The sequence below is a fragment of the Poecilia formosa genome, unplaced genomic scaffold, assembly GCF_000485575.1.
Source record: "Poecilia formosa unplaced genomic scaffold, Poecilia_formosa-5.1.2 Scaffold474, whole genome shotgun sequence".
NCBI classification, from domain to species: Eukaryota; Metazoa; Chordata; class Actinopteri; order Cyprinodontiformes; family Poeciliidae; genus Poecilia; species Poecilia formosa.
In genome coordinates, this window is record NW_006800413.1 from 246,925 (window position 1) to 256,883 (window position 9,959).

The 9,959-nt window shown below is 38.1% G+C and overlaps 2 protein-coding genes across 2 annotated transcripts; both read left to right on the forward strand.

Moving 5' to 3' along the window:
• The first annotated feature begins 16 nt into the window (after positions 1-16).
• Positions 17-3,879, forward strand: LOC107833880 (GTPase IMAP family member 7-like). Its single transcript, XM_016664261.1, has 3 exons — positions 17-351; positions 1,053-1,163; positions 1,880-3,879. The coding sequence occupies exons 2-3, from the start codon at positions 1,067-1,069 to the stop codon at positions 2,761-2,763; spliced, it is 981 nt and encodes a 326-aa protein (XP_016519747.1). The 5' UTR covers positions 17-351; positions 1,053-1,066; the 3' UTR covers positions 2,764-3,879.
• Positions 3,880-4,947: 1,068 nt separating this feature from the next.
• Positions 4,948-8,221, forward strand: LOC103156329 (GTPase IMAP family member 7-like). Its single transcript, XM_007578328.2, has 3 exons — positions 4,948-5,282; positions 5,470-5,541; positions 6,999-8,221. Exons 1-3 carry the CDS (start codon positions 5,273-5,275, stop codon positions 7,928-7,930), a joined length of 1,014 nt encoding a protein of 337 aa, XP_007578390.1. The 5' UTR covers positions 4,948-5,272; the 3' UTR covers positions 7,931-8,221.
• Positions 8,222-9,959: the final 1,738 nt, after the last annotated feature.

Sequence of the window (9,959 nt, forward strand, 5' to 3'; positions counted from 1 at the left end):
TGGTATTCTGCTGGTACTTTACTTCCAAATACATTATTTCAAATTCCTCCTTTTAAAGTTTTGTGAAAGATGCAACAGCCCTACATCTGTTTCTACTGTGTAGGACTGATATATATTTGGGGATCAAACTACAAATAATAGTGGAGATTACCAGAGGGCGAGAATTTGGTAGGTGGAGGGGTTAATTATTTTTATCTTAATGTGAGCCGTCAAAGGTTAAGCCCAGTTGTCAGAGACGTTAGTGACGTGGAATGTTAAGTTTCACTTTTGCTTTCATGTTAAAGCGTGAAACAAGTGTTCATGTCTCTTTGCTTTAGTTTGGGACATCTCAGAGATCTGAAGCCTGTTGTGGTATGCTATAAGATATTCTCAGCTTTCTAATTGTTTTTGCTAAATAGACTAAATGGCAGGTGGGAGCATTCTTCATGGTGGAGGAACATAAACAGGGAACTAGTATTATGAATGTGAAGACACTTGGACTGGTTAATCAAATGAAGGAAAGTTGGGATTTTACTGTTTGTCTGCAGCTGGTTACAATTTAAGGTTTAGTCAAAGGGGTTTTGTACATGATTTAGTGGGTGGTAAAAAAAGTGGTGGCAACTGTAATTGATCTCGACAGGTAACCTGCATGTTTTGCCAAGTTGCAATCCTGATTTAACATTTTGTGCATTTGATGAAAACTGTTTTTTCTTAACATTTTAGTAAATATTCATGACTCTAACCAAAAGGCACAAAGTGTAACTTCTTATTGCATAGCATTATTGATATACATAAACCGAGTGGATCTGCTGGATTGCTGTCCCAGTGGTATGCTTAGCAGTAGAAATATTGATTTAGTTTTATACAACCTGAGCAAGAAGATAGACATATGTGATAGACGGTTTCAGTTTCCTAGTCAAGAGTGCAGCCAACGACACTGACAACCTCATAAAAAAATAAATAACGTCTTTTTTTATGCAGACATAAAAATCGTTTTGAAACTTCAACAAGTTTCGAAGATCTAATTAAACTCTCTACTTAAAATGTAAAGTTTTATTTAACTGTTTTGACAGAAGCTGGTGATCCTATGATGTTTTCCCAGAAAGCTTGGAGCCGAGTTTGGCGCCACCTTTTGGTGTTTGCATTATGTGAACTCATGACTCACTGCCAATCTCACAGCACAGGTATGAGACTAAGAGCACACCTTGTTTAACCTGGACAAAATGAAGCAGGATTTTAATGTGTGGTAGGAGACAAACAATAGAACCACACATTTAAAGTGATGTCAAAACTTTATTCCTTAAGTAAGATAACACATCAAAGGAAATTGGAAAAAAAAAACATGGCCTGATCATGATCTTCTTTTGAATTTTGATGTCATAAACATTGATATATCAACAGATACAGAATTATCAATCTAACTAGAAGCACTGTACATCAAAAATATTCTTTAATTGTGAAAATATGTTTTTAAAAAAGCTTGTAGATTTTATGGGTTAATTACATGCATTGTGAAACATTTCCAGCCTTCATTACTTGAAATGTGTACACTGCAAAAACACAAAGCCTTACCAAGTATTTTTAGTCTCATTTTTAGTGCAGACATCTCATTACACTTGAAATAAGTCAAAACTAACATACAAGTATCTCTTCAGAAAGACATGGGGGTTTGTAAATGTAAATAATTCCTTAATATTGGTGAAAAAGTGCATGTTCCATTGGCAGATAAATTTACTTATAACAAGACAATTTCCCCATGTTAAGACTAAAAATACTACTCAGACTTTGTTTCTGCAGTGATCACAGCGGATTTACTTTGTAAGTTGATGTGCAGCTATTGTTGATATATTTTGTTAAAACTGTAAAAGCTTATAAGATGGAAAACTGAATCTTTTCTCAGGCTTTTCAAAGCAGCGGACTCTCTTTTTGGTTGGAAAAACTGGCTCTGGAAAGAGTGCATCAGGAAACACCATCTTGGGCCACTCAGCATTTAGAGAAGACGCCTCGGCTGAGTCGGTGACAAAAACCTGTGAGAGACGAGAGAGACTGGAAGGAGACAGGAACATGGTGGTGATCGACTCCCCGGGAATATTTGACACAGATAAAACACAAGCACAACTCAAAGAAGACATTGAGAAGTGTGTTAAGCTGTCAGTTCCTGGGCCTCATGTTTTTCTGTTAGTGATAAACTTAAAGTCGAGATTCACAAAAGAGGAAAAGGACACTGTGAAGTGGATCCAGGATAACTTTGGCTCTGCTGCTGCTTCTTACACCATAGTCCTGTTCACTCATGCTGACTTGCTGAGAGGTAAATCTGTTGAGGACTATGTGGCAGAAAGCAAAGAACTACAAACTCTAATAGACAGGTGTGGAGGAAGATACCACTCATTAATCAATGGGCAGAGTTCAGACAGACAACAGGTCACAGAACTTCTGGATAAAATAGAAGAAATGATTCAAAGAAATGGGGGAGACCATTACACCAATAGTATGTACAAAAAAGCCCAGAGGGAACTGGAGGAGGAGGAGTTAAGGGCGTGGTGGGAGGAATATGAAAGAACAAAAAAGACAGAGGGGAGAAAGTGTAAATCTAAGTGTGAAGAAGATAAACAGGAGGCAAGAAAGCAGAAGGAGAGAAAGGAAAAACTTCATTTATGGTGTAGAGTTTTAAAAATGGCTTCCAAAGGAATGAAGTCTGCTAAGAATAACTACTTGACATCAATGGGAAAAGTTCTTGGTTTTGTTGTTGAAGACTGTGAACTTTTCGAGTATGTGTTTCCTTAAATCAGTGAGAAATGTGACAAAATGAACCAACAAATCACAACCATGAATGGATGAATACTACGGTGACAATGTCTAAATATCGTCTAGAGAAAACAAAGACCCATAATCCAATCTTGCTGTATATTGTCAATGTCTGAATAATTTAGGTTTTCTATTTTGGTCCTCTGATTCTTTATGTTTTGATTTGATTTGATTTTATTTCATTTTGGCCGTTGAACACTGTTTTCATCAGCATAACAGAGCTCTGCTCTTAGTTATTATCCTGATGCAACACACGCACAGTTTATGCTTTCTGCAGACACTTATTTACACTTAATATGTCCAACAGCTTATTGACATGTCTGGCAAATTTCTGATTGACGTAATGAAAACTGTGTTAATTTATTGATGATTTATTTATTTATGTTGCTTTTTCATTTGACAAGTCTAATTGCAACTTTTTGCTATTGCCTCCATGAGTAAGTCAGTGTCAATGTCAAACTTATTTATAAAACACATTTCCAACAGCTCATGCTTCCCAAGGTGCCTCAAGGTGCAATTAAGGATAAGTAAAATACATGACTATGGTACAATCACATATCAAGTGATAAAGATGTACATTGCATGTGTGAAATTGAGAATTATGTCTAAATACGAGGACTAAAACCTGAACAATAGGACCGTTTCTGTTTAATAATTTGAAAACCTCAAAATTAAAACTAAAACTATGAATGTGACAATTAAGATGTAAATATGTCACTTTTAACTATTGTAATTAAGCACAAATAGTAAATATTGTGTAACTACTCTACATATTTACTTCACTTTATCATTTAAAGATCATTGGAGGAAAAAAAACACGTTAGAAGCCATCAAGTGGTTTTAATTTAACTTTCTGCTCAAAATAATTTGCTTGCAATGAGAATGTTAGTTAAAAATGTCAAGATTAAAGTTGTAAAATTGTAAAATTGATTGTATTTTTTGTTTTGTTTGAGTGTCTTGTTTCTTTTACATTTGATGTAAAGAAAGTTGCACAGGATGGTTGCTTTGTTTTGAAAAGTTTGAAATGATTTGTATAATTTTGCTGGATTTTGTGTAATGCAAAACTCTGTATAAATAAATACTTAATGAAACATGTTTTAAGTTTGTGTGAAACTTTTCTACTAAGTTAATTTTAAGTAACAATACCACATTTTTACCACATTTATTTTAAAAGTTAGTTGACATCGTCTGTGCTGTTTAATAGCCAGCTGCTCTCAGCTGTTTTACAGACACAGGTTGTCATGTGCTTTTTTTATACATCTATCCTGTTAGCACAACAGGAGAGATGGATAGAGCTCCTTTAATTTAAACACCTCCTTCCCTCTTGCAACTGTAAATATTTGCGATAAGCTGTTTGTCTTTTCTCCAAGCAAATATGACCAGTATTGTCCCAAGTCAAGTCTGAGGCACAAAGGGGAGCAAATAACTCAAAACCCAAGAACCAGAAATCAGGTTGAAAATAATTTATACCAGTTCCCCTTAGCAGTAGACTCAGTAAAACAGTTATTTTCTATATATTTTCCACAGTCCAACAATTGTCTTTTAAAGTCAATTTGTAAAATTTATTGTGCTATCATGACTATCAATCCAGATATTTCAGAAAGCCAAGATTTACCGCTGTGGTTGCTCCTCAAACAAACAGATATAATTGAGGAGCGATTGGTTTTCAAGATGTAGTGGAGATTTAATAAAGAAAGAAATTATGATTTAAACAAAAAAAACTTAAGTAGTGCAACCAGGGCCTAAACTCATGATGCCAAAAGATGAGAAATCTGAAAGGAAAACCCAAATAACAACTATATATGTGCCTCAAACTCGTTGCTGACAGAGCTTCTTGCTTCCATCCAGCACCCCTGAGATAACTTACTGAAAGGAAACACTTCAGGATGATGTAAGCTCCATTGTACAAACACTCGCACCAGGAAGTAAGAAACGTCATGTGTTTATTGCAGAAATCCTCAAAATTTCCTGTCACATTAGGGGTCTAGTTTATAAGACATCCTGAAGACTGAATGGACTGAAAAGCTTGAGTTATGTTTTGTGAAAAAACCTGCTCAATATTAATTGATTCTGATTGGTGGAGATGCAAACAATGGAGGGATGTGATGCACCCTGGAGACTGACTCTCCCCCCCATCACCTCTCAAACAGATTTTACAAAAAACAGCGAAAAAACCTTATATTAAAGAACTTGATTAAATTCATGTTTCTTTTGCACATTAGCAAAACATTCCGGTCAAACCTTCACACGATCACATTCGGTGCATTCAGCAAGCAGCTGACAGCCTCTGGAAGCTTTCTCATACTCAGATGCAGCCCAAGGACAATGGAAGGAAATGGGAAGCTCCCAGCACATAGCCAAGACTTCCAGAAGTCTCCCCGAACGCCAATGTGAAGCTTTAGAGCAAATTTTTAAGCAATAATTCAGACTTCAGATCTGCTGGAACAAACTTGGTCACCTGGGACAGGGAAAAGGTGGATCCAAAGCGATGGCTGAAGGTAAGAGAATAAACCTCATGATCCGCTCCAGGCACCATTATGGAGCTTTTGACTGGGATCAGAGGGAGGTGTTGCACTGGGAGAAAGAACGCTCAGATGGATTACAGAAAGAAACGTATTGCTTCATGACAAAGATTGTTTTAACTAACGACTTATTTGTTTTTATCTCAATGACTGTTTGTCCTAGAAATACAACTCAGAGAGAAGAAGCCGAGAAGTTTGCCTCGGTCCGATGGGTGTGGTCTCTATAACTTTGACGGTATGCTCCCTCAAACTTCATTTTCTGAGAGATCTTGTTAAATCCTAGTAATTACACATATTTAGATTAAAGTCCAATTTTTAACTATTTCTTATGATTGCTAATGTACCTTTTTTTTTTTTTTAGCTTAGTACGTTTTTAGCTGCCATGTTGTGAGAAATTCCTTTTTTCTGATGTTTGTTCTCCAATAATACACAAAAAAATGTTGTTACAGCTCTGTAATTCGATAACCTCGGCACGAAGCAGCTGAGTTTTCTATATAAATGGAAATGACTTTTTCTTTGAGTTTAGATAATGAACAAAAAATAATAAATGTCTTTTAAATGAATCAGAAATGTTCTTGTATTTTTTGCTACTTAAGTCAAGAGATATAAATCTAAAACAGTCATTTGGATAAATTTCTAATTGTAATATTGCAAAATCAAATAAAAATAAAATTAAGCACAAGTTAAAGACATAAATTGAAATTAGGAATAATTTAAAATAGGTGATATGTAATTCAGGAAAAATGAAAAACAACATTTCTGCAGGGATTATTTGTTTATGTTTTATATATTTTGTGTTATGCCAGTGTTGTCTTCCACAATTGACAACAAGCAGCAGCAGTTACACAAATAACCACAATACTTGTTTTAATCTACAGCCTCAGTTATGACAGTATAAAAAATATGGAACTGACATAAAAGCAGTAGGATCTGCCATTAAAAAAACAAGAAAACAAAAAAACAAACAAACATAAAGAAGGATTTCACTTTTGAAAACTTAATCCAGTAGTAGAAACTGCATGCACATACATTTGGTGCCTAAATTTACTAACAGAAACAAAAACTAAAATAATTTAATGAGTAAACCTTGCAACTCAAGTCAAAGTCTACTTGATGTTTGTCCCTCTGTTGTTTCCTGTTTCCTGCAACTGGTGATGTCAAAAGGTCAGGGAGCTTTAAAGATACAAAATAACATCCAAAAACAAAGGCGTTTGAAGATGTGAAACAAAAACACTCAAAGGATAAAAATTAACGTTAAAACAATAAAAACAGTCAGAGAAAATTAAAAACAATAAACTCTGACCTTCTCCAACAAATACATTAGCCCAAGTCTATTAACTTTCAAATGTTAGAAGCATCACTTTAATATCTGTCCTTACTGCTTCTACTGGAGGCCAGTATGCCAAAAGGCCAGCGCTCTATGTGAAAGGCTGGCAGTGGGTCTGTTATGTTTGCTTTCTTGTACTTTGTGTCCTTGCTTTGGCTGGTATGTGTCAACTTGCATCAATAAATAATTGTGCAGTGCTGTAAGAAATCCAGTTTTCAGCTCATTAGTTTCTGCTACTGGCAAAAAAAAAGAGAAGAAGTGTACTCTATTGATGTTCTACTGAAATAGCACAAAACTACCGTCCTCACTTCAGCCATTTAACATGTTTTTTTATATGAAGTATTAACTTTGCTTTCAATCCGCAGCTTTGGATTTGTCTGGAGGGTTAAGGATCGTCCTGGTGGGCAAGACTGGATCAGGGAAGAGCGCCACAGGAAACACCATCCTGGGCAGAGCTGCCTTCAAAGAAGATCCGAGCCCGGTGTCGGTGACCAAGCACTGTGAGACGCAGAGCAGAGAGGTGGACGGGATCCCAGTCCAAGTGATCGACACGCCGGGGCTGTTTGACACAGGAATCACAGAGGAGGAACTGAAGTCCAGGATAGAAGAGTGCGTCAAGATGTCGGTCCCTGGACCCCACGCGTTCCTTCTGGTGATCAGGCTTGGAGTCAGGTTCACCGAGGAGGAGAGGAACGCCGTGAAGTGGATCCAGGAAAACTTTGGCGACGACGCCTCCATGTACACCATCATGCTGTTTACGTGCAAGGATCAAGCCAAAGCAGACAATGCCCTGAAGGAGTGCAAGGAGCTCCGGAGACTTTCGATCACGTTTGGGCGCAGGTACCACGCCTTCAACAACAACGACGCGGACGACCGCGTGCAGGTCACAGAGCTCATCAACATGATCAAGGAAATGGTACAAGACAACGGCGGGAAGCACTACACGAACGAGATGTATGAGAAAGCCCAGAGGAAGCTCAGGGAGGAGGAGGAGCGCAGGAGGCAGGAAGAGGAGGAGAAGAAGGAAGAAGAGAGGAAGGTGTGGGACGAGGAGAGGGAGAAGCAGCAAAAGGAGCGAGAGAAGAAGAAGCAGGTTCGGAGGAAGAACATCCGCGTGGCCTCGGCTGCCGCGGTTGTGTTGGTGTTAGCCGGGGTCGTCATAGCGGTGGGAGCGAACACCACCGTGGCGCTGGCTCTAGGGGCTCCGACGCTCGTCCTCGGGGTTTTATGTGGTTTAGCCGCCATTTGGGTTTGGAAAGGGATAAAATGTAAAGCTAAAAAAAACAGTCCGGTGTAATTAACACAAAATCCTGTCTGTCGGTAGTAATATTACAAATAAAGATCGGATGTAGAATATCTTCCACAAAATTAGCTAATATCCTTTTCTGGTTTTCGGGAAATGTTTCTCAAATGAACAAAGTAAAGCTTGACTGGAAAATGAATTTAAATTAGAAATATTATTTAGGTCAGGGGTGTCAAACTCATTTTTATTTGGGGCCATATCAAGGTCACAAATGTTCTCAAATGGCCAGTTGTGGCAGAATGTATTGAAAAAAAGCTACCCACTAATAAACTGTTAAAATATCAATAAATATCTGTCTCTGATGAGTACTTCTTAAAATTAAATGACACTGAACATGTTTTCACTTTGATGTAATTTGGAGACATACAGATAAAACCGTTTTGATTTGATTGATAAAATAATATTTTAGCACACAATTGTTATCTTAAAGGTTCTATTTATGTGGCCCTCTATGGAGTGAAAAGGGCCACATATGTAGTTACGGCGGACCAGATGTGGCCCACCAGCCCTCAGTTTGACATGTGATTTAAATGATCAAGGCAGTATTTAGTATTTTTTTTTAGCAAAACTGTTGTCGAATTTCACTATTAAATTCACGTTTACACTTTTCAATGAACCTCTTCAACCTACAACCGGAACTGACCCACAGCTGGATCATATTGGACCTCACCTGCAGGTCTTGGCAGCACAGGTGTACTGATGTTCCATACACAATGCTGCTCTTTGAAAAAATTGCACTTGCATACCTTTTTTGGACCATCAGATTTTCTGTGCAGGTGATCTGTTGCTCCTTATTTAAACTGTGACCTGCTGCCATTTCCTGTGCTTTATTATTAGCAACTTGCAAGCTCAAAGGAAATGTGAAACAATGAGGGGAAAATCCTCTTACTTGTAATTTTTTTTGTGGAAGCCTTTGAAACAAATCATAAACATTTTTGTTTCCCTCTCTGTCTGTCTCAGCTTGTAGCAAAAAGTGCAGAGGGTAGAGAATTAGAAAAAGGTCAAATATGCACTATTTTACCTTGTGTTGAAAAAAAATTACAAAATAATAAACATGAATTTTGTATATTATGTCACATGTACAGATCAGGCTATGTGTTACCAGCCTCAGTTTTGTGTTTTGCTTTTCTGTGGCGTTTCACCTCTTGATTCCAATAACAAGAAGAAATTTAAAGAATTAAGCATTAGTTAATATCTGAATCAGTGATCCTGCTGGGAGAAGAAGGTTTAGGGAGTGAAGGATTGTACACATATATTATGTAAAAATGTCATGTTTGCAACAAGAATCCTGGGTTGCATTGATGATAAAACATTTGACAAATGTGATAAAAAAAGCAAACACAGGAAAGATCACAAACGTTTTTACAGCAAAGTACATCCAATTGTCTCCTCTTCCTCTTTATGATGGTAGTTCCTTAGTTTCCAGTAGAAACAGCCACTGTGCAAACTTAATGAGCATGTGACTCATATCTAAAAGACGTGTACACATACCTGCTATTTTGAAATCTGGTCTGTTGCTAATTGGCCATGGNGGTGTGGTAGATCTGAGCCTCTATTGCTCTGGTGTTTAGGGCCTGTTCCTGGGCGGCCAGGGTGAGGGCCTCTGTGCTGTCCTTGAGTCCAGCTTTATAGTGAAAAAAGTGAAAAAAGACTTCACTGAGATGTGGCTCACCTTAGCCTTCAAAACCTTCAAAAACGCAATCTGGACCTCCAGAAACTTGCTGGTAAGCAGGCGCAGGCAGATGACCCCTCATGGCTGTGATCCGAATGGTGGTAAAAAAAAGAAAACCATACAGAGCTACAGGTGGCACGCCAAGGACACAGCCACAAAGAAGAATCGCCTGCGCCTCTTTGAACGAAGGAGCCGGCGCTCCAAGGACAGAGGTCCCAGCAGCAGTGGCCTGGCTCTCCGGGTGAGGCAGGCGGGAAGGAGCAATGGGGGGGGGGGAACACCCCTCTGACCACCATCGCTGTTTGGAAGAACGGGATGGCTCCAAACTTCAACCACACTGGATACGGATAC

Bases quoted from the DNA above. Each gene is read 5' to 3' on its own strand.
- LOC107833880 (XM_016664261.1), top strand. From the start codon at position 1,067: ATGATGTTTTCCCAGAAAGCTTGGAGCCGAGTTTGGCGCCACCTTTTG. The intron at 1,164-1,879 runs GTATGAGACTAA...ATCTTTTCTCAG, and splicing joins CTGCCAATCTCACAGCACAG to GCTTTTCAAAGCAGCGGACT.
- LOC103156329 (XM_007578328.2), top strand. The intron at 5,542-6,998 runs GTATGCTCCCTC...TTCAATCCGCAG, and splicing joins TGGTCTCTATAACTTTGACG to CTTTGGATTTGTCTGGAGGG.